General features: G+C 37.8%; 1 protein-coding gene across 1 annotated transcript in view; it reads left to right on the top strand.

Annotated features, from left to right (window-relative positions):
* The first annotated feature begins 288 nt into the window (after window positions 1-288).
* Window positions 289-15,813, top strand: part of LOC111178213 (sodium/hydrogen exchanger 2-like) — a 57,711-nt gene continuing 42,186 nt past the window's right edge. The window contains 1 exon segment of the mRNA XM_022580734.2: window positions 289-652. Within this exon segment, the coding sequence (XP_022436442.2) occupies window positions 289-652 (364 nt within the window).

The following is a 15,813-nucleotide window of genomic DNA, read 5'->3' as shown; positions in this document are numbered from 1 at the left end:
CCGCTGCACAGAGAGATTTTCATTCCTCTTCCGTAGTCATAACCCCTGTGGCTCAGCTTTTGTTTTCACCCCACCTCTGCATGTGGGCCACCCACAGGCATCTGTTCTCCACCCAGACGAGAGTGAGTCAAAGCAGCAGCTGATTGGTGCACACTTACTCGTTCAGGCTGGGAAGGTTTAAGGTGGCCACAACTGGGGCATGTGCAAAGTGCCTGTGGTGGCAGGACTGGCAGGAATTTGCAACAGACTGGGGTGTGCTCACTCTGGTGGGAATCCCTCCCAGTGTCCATGGACACAGAAGTTGGCATGTGGGGAGAGAGTCGTGATGGCAGCCCCACCCATTTCATGACAATCAACAATGCTGCTTCTTTTCCAAGGCAGACCATGACTGCTCTAGGAGCATTCCTGGCCATGGAGCCCCTCACTCCCATCTCCTCAGGTTGTCTCCACACAACCAACAGCAGTCCTCTCCCTGGATCTGCTCTCCCAACCCCACACTTTAGCACTCAACCCTTGCCAGCATTGACAGGGTTGATTCCCAAGGAGGCTTTGGCATGGGTGGTGCACACAGGCCCATCGGGGTCTGCATGGCCAAAAGAGGCTTTGGTGGTGGTGGCCCTCATGACACTGGAGCCTGCATGGGTTGAGGAAGGTTTGGCTTGAAGGGTGGGTAAGCCTGCTCAGATGGATGCTCCTCCCAGGGCCTGTGGAATCAGGAGCCAGCGGGTGGGGAAGGGAGTTGCAAAGGCAGCCCCACCCCTTGTGCACTACTCAACAATGACACCTTGCTTCTATGGTGTCCCAGGCTTCTTCCACAAACATTCCTGGTTGCGGAGCTCCTTACTCCTGTTCCTTCAGGCTGTCTCTTCACAGACAATAGCTGTCCCCTCACTGGGTTGGCTCTCCAAATCTCACTTTCCAGCAGACAGGCCCCCTTCTCACCAGGAGACACAGGACTCAGCCTGGGGTGCACAGGGCTGTGGCACAGACCATGGGTGCAGTTCTTACTTTGTCCTGCCTTCCACAGACTGGTTGCTGTGTTCCCCTCCAATCCCCTGAAGGTCCCTTTCTGCCCCACCTGATTTCCCTGCTGTGAGGGGGCGTTTCTGAGTGCAGGAACCACTCCTCACTTTCAGGTCCCCACCAGGGGTGCTGGTTCCTTCCGGTTTCCTCTTTTCTTTTTTTCCTTTCTTTCATCCTACCCAATTGCGTGGGGATTTTTCTTGTTCTTTTAGGTGTCTGAGGTCTTCCACTAGTGTTCAGCTCTGTGAGAATTATTCCATTTGTAGATGTATGCTTGATGTACTTGTGAGGAGAGGCAAATTCTGCATCTTCCTATTCTGCAATCTTGACTCCTCTCCTTCAATCTCATTTTCAAGTGTTCTTTGTATGTTTCAGATAACAATCTTTTGTGAGAGATGTCTTTTGCAAATATTTTATCCCAGTCTGCCGCTTGTCTTATTCTCTTGACAATGTCTTTTGCATAGCAGATGTTCTTAAATTTACTTAAGTTCAGTTTATAAATCTTTTTCTTTCATGGACTGTGCCTTTGGTGTTATATCTAAAAAGTCATCACCATAACCAAAATTGTACAGATTTTATCCTATGTTAGCCTCTAGAAGTTTTATAGTTTTTCATTTTACATTTAGGTCTATGATCAATCTTGAGTTGATTTTTGTGAAGAGTTTAAGGTCTGCATCTGGATTCTTCTTCTTTTTTGTCATGAGTGTCCTGTTGTCCCAATACCTTTTGTTGAAAAAGTTATCTTTTCCCCATTGTATTGCCTTTGCTCCTTTGTCAAAAGATCAGTTGACTATATTTAGGTGGGTCTATATCTGGGCTCTCTATTCTGTTTCATTGATCTATTTGTCTATCCTTTCACCAATACCACAGTGTCTTGATTGCCATAGCTTTATATTAAGTCTAGAAGTCAAGTAGTGTCAGTCTTCCAACTTTACTCTCCTTCAATATTGTATTAACTATTCTGTATCTTTTGTCTCCATATAAACATTGGAATCAATTTCTGATATCAAAAAGCTTGCTGGAATTTTGGTTGGAATTGCTTTGAATCTATCAATCAGATTGGGAAGAGCTTGCAGATTGACAACATTGAGTCTTCCCTATCTATGAACATGAATTATATCTCCATTTATTTGGTTATTCTATGATATCTTTCAACAGACTTTTGTAGTTTTCCTCATATAAAACTTGTACATAATTTGTTATATTTATATGTATTTTTTTCATTTTTTAGGAAAATGGTATTGTGTTTTTAATTTCAAATTCTACTAATTCATTGCTAGAGTAGGAAAGAGATTGTTTTTTGTATATTGATCTTGTATCCTGCAACCTTGCTATGATCACTCATAGTTCCAGTAGTTTTTTCATCAATTCTTTTAGATTTTCTACACAGACAATTATGGCATCTGTGAACTGAAACAGTTTTATTTCTTCTTTCTCAATCTGTATACCTTTTATTTCCTCTTCTTGTCATATTGCATTAGATAGAAGTTCCAATAGAGTGTTGAAGAAAAGTGATGAGAGGAATATGCTTGCTTTGCTCCTGATCTTAGTGGGAAAGATTTGAGTTTCTCATGATTAAGTAGGATGTTAACTAGGTTTTTTGTAGATATTCTTTATTAAGTTAGGAAAGTTGCCCTCTATTCCTTGATTTCTGAGAGTTTTTATATGAATGGATGTTGGATTTGGCCAAATGAATTCTCCACATCTGCATTTTGTCAAATGATCATATCATTTGATTTTTCTTCTATTACCTGTTGACATGATGGATTACAGGCATACCTTGGAGATATGGTAAGTTTGGTTCCAGACCAGCACAATAAAGTAAATACTGCAATAAAGTGAGTCACATGAATTTTTTGGTTTCCTAGTGCATAAAAAATTATGATTATACTATACTGTAGTCTATTAAGTGTGCAATAGCATTATGTAGAAAAACAATGTACATCTCAATTAAAACCTACTTTATTGCTTAAAAAGTTAACCATCATATGAGCTTTTAATGAGTCATAATCCTTTTGCTGGTGGAGGATTTGCCTTGATGTTGATGGCTACTGACTGATTAGAGTGATGGTTGCTAAAGATTGGGGTGGCTGTGGCAATTTCTTAAAATAAGACAACAATAAATTTTGCTGCATTGATTGACTCTTCCTTTCATGAATGATTCCTCTGTAGCATGCAATGCTGTTTGGTACCATTTCACCCACAGTAGAATTTCTTTCAAAACTGTAGTCAATCCTCTCAAAACCTGCTGCTGCTTTATTAACTAACTTTATGTAATATTCTAAATCCTTTGCTGTAATTTCAACAATCTTCACAGTATCTTCACCAGGAGTGAATTCCATCTCAAGAAGCCAACTTCTTTGCTCGTCCAAAAGAAGCATCTCCTCATCCACTAAAGTTTTATCATGAGATTGCAGCAGTTCAGTCACATCTTCAAGCTCCACTTCTAATTCTAGTTCTCTTGCTATTTCCACTATATCTGCAGTTATTTCCTCCATTGAAGTCTTGAACCCTTCAAAGTCATCCATGAGGTTTGGAATCAACTTCTTCTAAACTCTGGTTAATGTTGACATTTTGACCACTTCCCATGAATTATGAATGTTCTTAATGACATCTAGAATAGTGAATCCTTTCCAGAAAGTTTTGAACTTGCTTCTCCCAGGCGCCTCAGAGGAATTACTTTATGTCAGCTATAGCCTTATGAAATGTATTTCTTAAAGAATAAGACTTAAAAGTCAAAATTATTCCTGGATCCATGGACTACGGAATGGAAGTTGTGTTTGCAGGAAGGAAAACAACATTAATCTCATTGTACATCTCCATCAGAGCTCTGGGGTGACTAGGTGCATTGTTGGTGAATAGTAATATTTTGAGAGGATTTTCTTTTCTGAGCAGTAGGTCTCAATAATGGGCTTAAAATATTCAGTAAATAAACCATGTTGTAAACAGATGTGCTGCCATCCAGCCTTTGTTGTTCCATTTATAGAACACAGGCAGAGTAGATATAGCATAATTCTTAAGGGCCTCAGGGTTTTTCATAATGGTAAATGAGCATTGGCTTCAACTTAAAGTTCCCAGTTGCATTAGCCCATAGTAAGCGAGTCAGCCTGTGCTCTGAGGCTTTGAAAGCCAGACATTGCCTTCTCTCTAGCTAAGAAAGTCCTAGATGGCATCTTCTTCCAATATAAGTTTGTTTCATCTGCATTTAAAATTTACCTTTGAGAGTAGCCACTTTCAGTAATTATCTTAGCTAGATCTGATGGATACTTGCAACAGCTTCTACATCTGCACTTGCTGCTTCACCTTGCAATTTTATATTTTGGAGATGGGTTATTTCCTTAAACCACATGAACGAACCTCTGTTATCTTCAAACTTTTTCTGCATCTTCCTCACTTCTCTCAGCCTTCATAGAATTGAAAGAGTTATGGCTTTTTAATTTTCTTCAAGAAATTTTTCTTGGCATTCACAACTTGGCTGTTTGTCACAAGAAGCCTAGCTTTCAGCATACCTTGGCTTTTTTTTTTAACATCTTTATTGCAGTATAATTGCTTCACAATGGTGTGTTAGTTTCTGCTTTATAATTAAGTGAATCAGTTATACATACACATATGTCCCTATAACTCTTCCCTCTTGTGTCTCCCTCCCTCCCTCCCTCCCTATCCCACCCCTCTAGGTGGTCACAAGCCACCAAGCTGATCTCCCTGTGCTATGTGGCTGCTTCCATAATAGCTATCTATTTTATGTTTGTTAGTGTATATATGTCCATGCCACTCTCTCACTTTGTCCCAGCTTACCCTTCCCCCTCCCCATATCCTCAAGTCCATTCTCTATTAGGTCTGTGTATTTATTCCCATCTTGCCCATAGGTTCTTCATGACCATTTCTGCAAAGAAGATATACAGATTGCCAAAAAAACACATGAAAGAATGCTCAACATCATTAATCATTAGAGAAATGCAAATCAAAACTATGAGATAACATCTTACACCAGTCAGAATGGCCATCATCAAAAAATCTAGAAACCATAAATGCTGGAGAGGGTGTGGAGAAAAGGGAACCCTCTTGCACTGTTGGTGGGAATGTAAATTGATACAGCCACTATGGAGAACAGTACGGAGGTTCCTTAAAAAACTAAAAATAGAACTACCATATGACCCGACAATCCTACTACTGGACATATACCCTGAGAAAACCATAATTCAAAAAGAGTCATGTACCAAAACATTCATTGCAGCTCTATTTACAGTAGCCAGGACATGGAAGCAACCTAAGTGCTCATCAACAGATGAATGGATAAAGAAGATGTGGCACTTATATACAATGGAATATTACTCAGCCATAAAAAGAAATGAAATTGAGTTATTTGTAGTGAGGTGGATGGACCTAGAGTCTGTCATACAGAGTGATGTAAGTCAGAAAGAGAAAAACAAATACCGTATGCTAACACATATATATGGAATCTGAAAAATAAAACAAAACAAACCGGCTTTTGACATACTTTCCTCACTAAGCTTAATAATTTCTAGTTTTAGATTTAAAGTGAGAGATGTGTGACTCTTCCTTTCACTTGAACACTTAGAGGCCATTGTAGCGTTATTAATTCGCATAATTTCAATATTGTTGTGTCTTAGGGAATGGGGAGGCCTGAGGATAGGAAAAGAGATGGGGGAAAGACTGGCCGGTGGAGCAGTCAGAACACATACCCCATTTATTATGTTTGTCAGCTTATATGGGCATGGTTCATGACACCCCCAAATAACTAAAATAGTAACATCAAAGATTACTGATCACAGATCACCATAACAAATATAAAAATAATGCAAAACTTTGAAATATTTTAAAATTTACCAAAATGTGACACAGAGATACAAAGTGAGCAAATATGTTGGAAAAATGGTATCAATAGACTTGCTTGAAATAGGGCTGCCACATATCTGCAAACACAGTAAAGTGAACACAATAAAAAGTGGTATGCCTGTACATTAACTGATTTTCCAATGCTGAACAAGGCTTGAGTATCTGGAAAAAATCTTGGTATTTTGTACTGTATATTTTTTAATACATTTTTGATTCAATTTGCAAATATTTTATGGAAGATTTTTGCATCTGTGTTTATGATATGTTGATCGCCAGTTTTGTTTTATTATAATGTCTTTTTCTGGTTTTGACATTAAGGTAATACTGGCTTCACAGCATGAATTAGGAGATATTCCCTCTGCTTCTATCCTCTAGAAGAGATTATAGAGAACTGGATATAGTTCCTTCTTTAAATATTTGGTAAAATTCACCTGTGAAGACAATTGGGCTTGGTGGTCTCTGTTTTGAAATCTTATTAATTATTGATTAAATTTATTTATAGATATAGACTTATTCAGATTGTCTCTTTCTTCTTGCATAAATTTTGGCATATTGTGTCTTTCAAGGAACTGGTCCATTTCAACTAGCTTATCAAATTTGTGGGCATAGAGTTGTTCATGTTATTCCATTATTATCCTATCCATAGGATCTGTAATGATGTATTGACTTTCATTTCTATTATTAGTAAGTTGTGTATTTTTTTTCTTAGTCTTTCTAGAGGCTTTTTCAATTTAATAATATTTTCAAAGTACCAGGTTTTTTTAAATTTACTATATTGATTTCTTTTTTTCCAATTTCATTGGCTTCTACTCCAACATTTAAAATTTATATATATATATGTATATTTTACTTTGAATTTAATTTGCTCTTTTATTTCTAGTTTTCTAAGGTAGAAGCTTAGGTTATTGATTTTAGAGCTTTCTAATTTTCTAATATATGCATTTGATGATATGAATTTTTCTCTAAGCACTGCCTTCACTGCATCCCACAAATTTTGGTAAGCTTATTTTCATAGTTATTTATTTCAAAAAATTTAAAAAAATTGCTCTTCAGAGTTCTTCTTTGACTCACATGTCCTTTCTTTCTTTCTTCCTTCCTTCCTTCCTTCCTTCCTTCCTTCCTTCCTTCCTTCCTTCCTTCTTTCCTTCCTTCCTTCCTTCCTTCCTTCCTTCCTTCCTTCCTTCCTTCCTTCCTTCCTTTCTTTCTTTCCTTCTCTTTCTTTTTATTGGGGTATAGTTTCTTTACAATGTCATGTTAGTTTCTGCTGTACAGCAAAGTGAATTAGCTATATGTGTACATATATCCCATCATTTTTGGATTTCCTTCCAATTTAGGTCAGCACAGAGCACAGAGTAGAGTTCCCTGTGCTATACAGCAGTTTTTCATTAGTTATCTACTTTATACATACTAGTGTACATTTAGTCCCAATCTCCCAATTCATCCCAACACCTACTTCCCCACTTGGTACCCATACGTTTGTTCTCTAAATCGGCGTCTCTATTTCTGCTTTGCAAACAGGTTCATCCATACCATTTTTCTAGATTCCACATATATGTGGTAATATACAATATTTGTTTTTCTCTTTCTGACTTACTTCACTCTGTATGACAGTCTCTAGCTCCATCCATGTCTCTACAAATGACCCAATTTTGTTCCTTTTTATCGCTGAGTAATATTCCATTGCATGTATGTACCACATCTTCTTTATCCATTCATCTGTCAACAGATATTCAGATTGCTTCCATGACCTGGTTATTGTAAATAGTGCTGCAATAAATATTAGGGTTCATGTGTCTTTTTAAATTATGGTTTTCTCAGAGTGGATGCCCAGGAGTGGGATTGCAGGATCATAGGGTAACCCTAATTTTAGTTTTTTAAGGAAACTCCATGCTCGTCTACATAGTGGCTATATCAGTTTACATTCCCAGCAGCAGAGTAAGAGGTTTCCCTTTTCTCCACACCCTCTCTAGCATTTATTGTTCATAGATTTTTTGATCATGGCCACTCTGATGGGTGTGAGGTGATACCTCTTTGCAGTTTCCATTTGCATTTCTCTAATAATTAGTTACGTTGAGTATTTTTTCATGTGTTTGTCGGCCAGCTGTATGTCTTCTTTGTAGAAATATCTATTTAAGACTTCTGCCAATTTATTAATGGTATTTTTTGATAGTGAGCTGCATGAGCATTTTGTATATACTTGGAGGTTAATCCCTTGTCAGTTGCTTCATTTGAAATTATTTTCTCCCATTCTGAGGGTTGTCTTTTCATCTTGTTTATGATTTCCTTTGCTGTACAAAATATTTTATGGTTAATTAGGTCCCATTTGTTTATTTTGTTTACATTTCCATTACTCTAGGGGATGGGTTAAAAATGATCTTGCTGCAATTTATGTCAAAGTGTTCTGCCTACATTTTCCTCTAAGAGTTTTATAATGTCCGACCTTACATTTAGGTCTTTAATCCATTTTGAGTTTATTTTTGTGTATGGTATTATGGAGTGTTCTAATTTCATTCTTTTACATGTAGCTGTCCAATTTTCCCAGTACCACCTATTGAAAAGGCTGTGTTTTCTCCATTGTACTTTCCTGCCTCTTCTTTCATAGATTAGGTGACCATACGTGTATGGGTTTATCTCTGGGGTTTCTCTCCTTTTCCATTGATCTATATTTCTGTTTTTGTGCCAGTACCATACTGTCTTGATGACTGTAGCTTTATAGCATAGTCTGAAGTTAGGGAGCCTGATTCCTTCTGCTCTGTTTTCTTTCTCAAGATTACTTTGGATATTCGGGGTCTTTAAATTTTTTGTTCTTATTCTGTGAAAAATTCCCTTGGTAATTTGATAGGGATTGCATTGAATCTGTACATTGCTTTGGGTGGTATAGTCATTTTCACAATATTTATTCTTCTGATCCAAGAACATGGTATATCTCTCCATCTGTTTGTGTCAACTTTGATTTCTTTCATCAGTATGTTATAGTTTTCTGAGTACAGGTCTTTGGCCTCCTTTGGTAGGTTTATTCCTAAGTATTTTATTCTTTTGGTTGCAATGGTAAATGGGATTGATTCCTTAAATTCTCTTTCTGATTTTTTATTGTTAGTATGTAGGAATGCAAGAGATTTCTGTGCATTAATTTCGTATCCTGCAACTTTACCAAATTCATTGAGGAGCTCTAGTAGTTTTCTGGTGATATCTCTAGGATTTTCTATGGATAGTATTATGTCATCTGGAAAGAGTGATGGTTTTACTTCTTCTTTGCCATGTTGGATTACTTTTATTTCTTACTTTTTTTTTGATAGCCTTGGCTAGGGCTTCCAAAACTGTGTTGAATTATAGTGGTAACAGTGGATATCCTTCTCTGGTTGCTGATCTTAGAGGAAATGCTTTTGGATTTTCACCATTGAGTATGATGTTTACTGTGGGTTTTGTCATACATGGCCTTTATTATGTTGAAGTAGATTCCCTCCATGCCCATTTTCTGGAGAGTTTTTATAATAAATGCGTGTTGAAATTTGTCAAAAGCTTTCCTGCATCTATTAACATAATCATATGGTTTTATTTTTCCATTTGTTAATATGGTGTATCACATTGACTGATTTGCACATATTGAAAAATCCTTGCCTCCCTGGGATAAATCTCACTTGATAATGGTGTATGATCCTTTTAATGTGTTAATGGATTCTGTTTGCTAGTACATTTTTGAGGATTTTTGCACCTATGTTCATCAGTGATATTGGTCTATAATTTCATTTTTTTGTGATATATTTGTCTGGTTTTGCTGTCAGGGTGATGGTGGTCTCATGATAAGCTTGGGAGTGTTCCTCCATCTGCAATTTTTTGGAAGAATTTGAGAAGGATAGGTGTTAGTTCTTCTCTAAATGTTTGGTAGAATTTGCCTGTGAAGTCATCTTGTCCTGGACTTTTGTATTTTGCAAGATTTTTAAAAAATTTTTATTGGAGCATAGCTGCTTTACAATATTGTGTTAGTTTCTACTGTAGAGCAAAGTGAATCAGCTATACATATACATATATCCCATTTTTTGGATTTCCTTCCCATTTAGGTCACCACAGATCATTTTTGTAGAGTTCCCTGAGCTATACAGTAGGTTTCAATTAGTTATCTATTTTATACAAAGTATCAATAGTGAATTGGGAGATTGGGATTGACATATACACACTAATATGTATAAAATAGATAACTAATAAGAACGTGCTGTATAAAAAATATAATAAAATAAAATTCAAAAAAGAAATAGTGTATACATGTCAATCCCAATCTCCCAATTCATTCTACACCCCCCCCTTCATCCTTGGTATCCATATGTTTGTTGTCTATGTCTGTGTCTCTATTTCTGCTTTGTAAATAACAACGTCTATACAATTTTTTTCAGATTCCACATATGTGAATTAATATATGATATTAGTTTTTCTTTTCTGACTAACTTCGCTCTGTATGACAGTCTCTAGGTCCATCCATGTCTCTACAAATGACCCAATTTTGTTCAGTTTAATGGCTGAGTAATATTCCATTGTATATATATATATACCACATCTTCTTTATCCATTCATCTGTCAATGAACATTTAGGTGGCTTCCATGTGCTGGCTATTGTAAGTAGTGCTTCTATGAACATTGGAGTGTATGTATCATTTTGAGTTATGAGTATATGCCCAGCAGTGTGATCACTGGGTCATATGATAGTTCTATTTTTAGCTTTTTAAGGAACCTCCATAGTTTTCCCCATAGTGGCTCTATCAATTTACATTTCCAAAAACAGTGTAAAAGTGTTCCCTTTTCTCCACACCCTCTCCAGCATTTATTTTTGGTAGAAATTTCTATGATGGTCATTTTGATGGGTGTGAGGTGATACCTCATTTTAGTTTTGATTTTCATTTCTTTAATAATTAGTGTTGTTGAGCAGCTTTTCAGTTTGTTGGCCAACTGTATGTCTTCTTTGGAGAAACGTCTGTTTAGGTCTTCTGCCCATTGCTTGATTGGATCACTTATTTTTTTTTTTGATATTGAGCTGCATGAGCTGTTTGTACATTTTGGAGAGTAAACCTCAGTTAGTTGTTTCATTTGAAAATATTTTCTCCCATTCTGAGGGTTGTCTTTTCATCAGATTTATGGTCTCCATTGTTGTACAAAAGCTTTTAAGTTTAATTAGGTCCCATTTTTATTTTTTGTTTTTATTTTCATTACTCTAGGATGTGTGTCAAAAAGGATCTTGCTGTGATTTATATCAAAGTATGTTCTGCCTATGTTTTCCTCTAAGTGTTATAGTTTCTGGCCTTACATTTTGGTTTAATCCATTTTGAGTTTATTTTTGTGTACGGTACTGGGGAGTATTCTAATTTCATTCTTTTATATGTAGCTGTCCAGTTTTCCCAGCACCACTCATTGAAGAGGCTCTCTTTTATCCATTGTATATTCTTCCCTCCTTTATCAAAGATAAGGTGACCATATGTACGTGAGTTTATCTCTGGGCTTTGTATCCTGTTCCATTGATCTATATTTCTGTTTTGGTGCCAATACCTTACTGTCTTGATGACTGTAGCTTTGTAGTATAGTCTGAAGTCTGAGAGCCTGATTCCTCCAGCTCCGTTTTTCTTTCTCAAGATTGCTTTGGCTATTTGGGATCTTTTGTGTTTCCACACAAATTCTGAAAATTTTTGCTCTGGTTCTGTGAAAAATGCCATTAGTAATTTGATGGGAATTGCATTGAATCTGTAGAATGCTTTGGGTAGTAGAGTCTTTTTCACATTACTGATTCTTCCAATCCAGGAACATGATATATCTCTCCACCTGTTGGTGTTCTCTTTGATTTCTTTCATCAGTATCTTTTAGTTTCCTGTGTGCTGATCTTTTGTCTCCTTAGGTAGGTTTTTTCCTATGTAATTTATTCTTTTTGCTGTAATGGTAAATTGGATTGTTTCCTTAAATTCTGTTTCTGATTGTTCATTGTTAGTCTATAAGAATGCAAGAGATTTCTCTGTATTAATTTTGTATCCTGTGACTTTACCAAATTCACTGATTAGCAGTAGTAGTTTTCTGTTGGCACCTTTAGGATTTTCTATGTAGAGTATCATATCATCTGCAAACAGTGACAGTTTCGAAGATTTTTAATCACAGTTTTAATTTCATTACTTGTGATTGGTCTCTTCATATTTTCTATTTCTTCCTGGTTCAGTCTTGGAAGGTTTTGTCTTTCTAAGAATTTGTCCATTTCTTACAAGTTGTCCATTTTATTGACATATAATTACTTGTAGTAGTCTCTTATGATTCTTTGTATTTCTTCAGTGTCTGTTATAATTTCTCCTTTTCATTTCTAATTTTATGATTTGAGTCCTCTCCTTTTTTTTCCTTGCTGAGTGTGGCTAAATGCTTATCAATCTTGCTTAACTTCTCAAGGAACCAAGTTTTAGTTTCATTGATTTTTTTGCTGTTGTTTTCTTTATTTCTATTTTATTTACTTCTGCTCTGAATTTCATAGTTTTATTCCTTCTACTAACTTTGGGTTTTGTTTGTTCTTCTTTCTCTTGTTGCTTTAGGTGTACTGATAGGTGATTTATTTGAGATTTTTCTTGTTTCTTGAGGTAGGATTGTATTGCTATAAACTTCCGTCTTACAACTGCTTTTGCTGCATCCTGTAGGTTTTGGATTGTCGTGTTTTCATTGTCATTTGTATCCATGAACTTTTTTGACTTCCTCTTTGATTTTTCCAGTGAACTCTTGGTTATTTAGTAACATATTGTTTAACCTCCATTTGTTTGTGTTTTTTACAGTTTTTTGCCTATAAATATTTTATAATCTCATAGCTTTCTGGTCAGAAAATATGCTTGATACAATTTCAATTTTCTTAAATTTACTGAGGCTTGATTTGTGACTCAAGATGTGTTCTATCCTGGAGAATGTTCTGAGTGCACTTGAGAAGAAAGCATATTCTGCTGCTTTTGGCTGGAATGTCAGAAATATCAATTAAGTCTATCTGGTCTATTGTGTCATTTAAAGTTTTGTTTCCATATTAATTTTCTGTCTGTCTGGTCTGTCCTTTGGTGTAATTGGGATGTTAAATTCCCACATTATTATTTTGTTACTGTCAATTTCCCCTTTTATGGCTGTTAGCATGTGCCTTAGGTATTCAGGTGCTCATAAATTGGGTGCATAAATATTTACAATTTCTTAGATTGATCCCTTGACCATTATGTAGTGTCCTTCCTTGTCTTTTGTAACAGTCTTTATTTTAAAGTATATTTTATCTGATATGAGTATTGCTACACCAGTTTTCTTCTGATTTACATTTGCATGGAATATTTTTTCCATTTCCTCACTTTCAGACTGTATGTGTCCCTGGGTCTGAAGTAGGTCTCTTGTAGACAGCTTATATATGTGTCTTGTTTTCGTATCCATTCAGCCAGTCTGTGTCTTTTGGTTGGAGAATTTAATCCATTTACATTCAAGGTAATTATCAATATTTGTGTTCTTTTTTTAAAACATCTTTATTGGAGTATAATTGCTTTACAATATGTGTTCTTATTACCATTTTCTTAATTGTTTTGGGTTTGTTTTTGTAGGTCTTTTTCTTCTCTTGTGTTTCCTGCCTAGAGAAGCTCCTTAGCATTTGTTGTAAAGCTAGTTTGGTGGTGCTGAATTCTCTTAGCTTTTGTTTGTCTGTAAAGTTGTTGATTTCTCTGTCTAATCTGAATGAGATCCTTGCTGGGTAGAGTAATCTTGGTTGTAGGTTTTTCCCTTGCATGACTTTAAATATATCATGCCACTCCCTTCTGGCCTTCAGAGTTTCTGCTGAAAAATCAGCTGATACCCTTATGGAAATCCTCTTGTATGTTATTTGTTGCTTTTCCCTTGCTGCATTTAACTTTTATTTTATTTTTTTATTAATATGTGTTTCAGCATGTTTCTCCTTGGGTTTATCCTTTATGGGACTCTCTGTGCTTCCTGGACTTGGGACATTATTTCCTTTCCCATGTTAGGGAAGTTTTCGAATATCATCCTTCACATATTTTCTCAGATCCTGTCTCTGTCTCTTCTTCTTTTGGAACCCATATAATTAGAATGTTAGTGCTTTTAATGTTGTTCCAGAAGTTCCTGAGACTGTCTTCTTTTCTTTTCATTCTTTTTTCTTTGTTCAGCTCCTTGGCAGTTATTTCCACCTTTCTATCTCCCATCTCACTTAATTCTTTCTTCTGCCTCAGTTATTCTGCTATTGATACCTTCTAGTGTATTTTTCATTAGAGGTATTGTGTTGTTTATCACTGTTTGTTCTTTAGTTTTTCTAGGTCCTTGTTAAACATTTCTTTTATCTTCTGGATCCATACCTCCATTCTATTCCTGAGATCTTGGATCATTTTTACTATCATTACTGTGAATTTTTTTCAGGTAAGTTGCCTATTTCCTCTTCATTTATTTGGTCTCATAGGTTCTTACCTTGCTCCTTTGTCTGTAACATAGTTTTTTTGTTGTCTCATTTTTTTTTATGGGTGGGGCCCTGTTCTTGTCTTGCTGGGTTTTTTCCCTGTGGCATCCAGCACTGAAGTTTGCAGGCAGTTGGGTGGAGCCAGGTCTTGGTGCCGAGATGAGGACCTATGGGAGAGCTCAGGCCTATTAATATTCCCTGGGGCCTTAAGTCTCTGTTAGTCCAACAGCTTGGACTCAGCGCTCCCACCACAGGAACTCAGGCCTGACCCCCCAGGGGTCAGGGGAGCTTTTAAAGAGCATAAAATTAACAAAGAATAACAAATAAAATAAATTGGAAAAATAAAAAAATATATTTGAAAAATAATGAAAATTAAATAACAACAACAAAACAAGACAGAACCACAGCAGCAAGAAAATAAAATTAAAAGGTAAGAATAAAAAAATAAAAATTTCCCTGGTGTCTCCAATATCAGTTTCCTTGCCTCCGTGGTGATCCAGTGCCAATCCCCACCTCCCCAGTATGTCCTCCAAGAACTCTAGGTAGGTCTCTGGACCCGCTGTGTCAGCCTCACCTCTGTGCTTGTTCCTCTCACCAGCGTCTGCTGCTGAAGGTGGCCTGGAGCACATGTGACTGTGCAGGCTAGCTGGGGCACATTCCTCCACAGGGATGCCTTCAGGGGCTGGTGTAGCCTGAGGAGGTCTCGGAGGGGGGAAGCACTCTACCCATCTGGCCCTGTGTGGCAGATGAGGCCCTGTCAGGGGCAGCCTTGGGCTGCCCGGACCCCTGCAGCCAGAGCAAGATTTGGCAGATGCAGGGCTCAGGCCCCAGACCTGTGCAGCCCTTGGAGGCATTGGCAGGGTTGGGTTTTATGCCCAGGACCTACGTGGCCAACAGAGGCTTTGGCAGGGCTGGGGCTTAGGTCCAGGAGCTGCAGAGCTAGAGGAGGGCTTGGGGTTGGGGCTCAGGCCCAGGACCTGCATGGCTGGAAGAGATGTTGGCAGGGCCCACGTTCAGGCCCAGGACCTGGGCGGCCAGAGGGGGCATTGGGGGTTTGGCAGGCTTGGGACCTGTGCGGCTGGAAGAGGCCATGGTGGGGGCAGAGCTCAGGCCTGAGGTCTTAGGCCCAGGACCCTAGCAGCCTCGCCAGAGCCCAAGTGGGCAGGGGAGACCCCAGCCATATTCCCTCTGATGCCCTGAAGGCTCCTCTTCATCCCTGCTGATCCCCCCTGCCATGAGTGGGCCCTTCTGAGTGTGGGAAATCCTCTTCTGCCCCAGCCAGCCCTGAGGGTCGCCAGTCTCATCCTGCTTCCACTTTTCACCCCCCACCTTCCCTCCCATGTCTTACCTGGTCACACAGGACTTTCTCTTGTCCCCTTCGGTGTCTGAGGTACCACACAAGTGTCCAGTAGGTGTCCTGTGAGAATTGCTCTGATGCATTCTTGTTGTACTTGTGTGGAGACGTGAACTCCGTGTCTTCCTACTCTGCCATCTTGACTCTG

The sequence above is a fragment of the Delphinapterus leucas genome, chromosome X, assembly GCF_059928025.1.
Source record: "Delphinapterus leucas isolate spDelLeu-1000000601 "Yukka" chromosome X, BTC_Dleu_Yukka2, whole genome shotgun sequence".
Taxonomy (NCBI): Eukaryota; Metazoa; Chordata; class Mammalia; order Artiodactyla; family Monodontidae; genus Delphinapterus; species Delphinapterus leucas.
The sequence above is the reverse complement of the archived record's forward strand: the minus strand, read 5'-3'. Positions and strand labels throughout refer to the sequence as shown.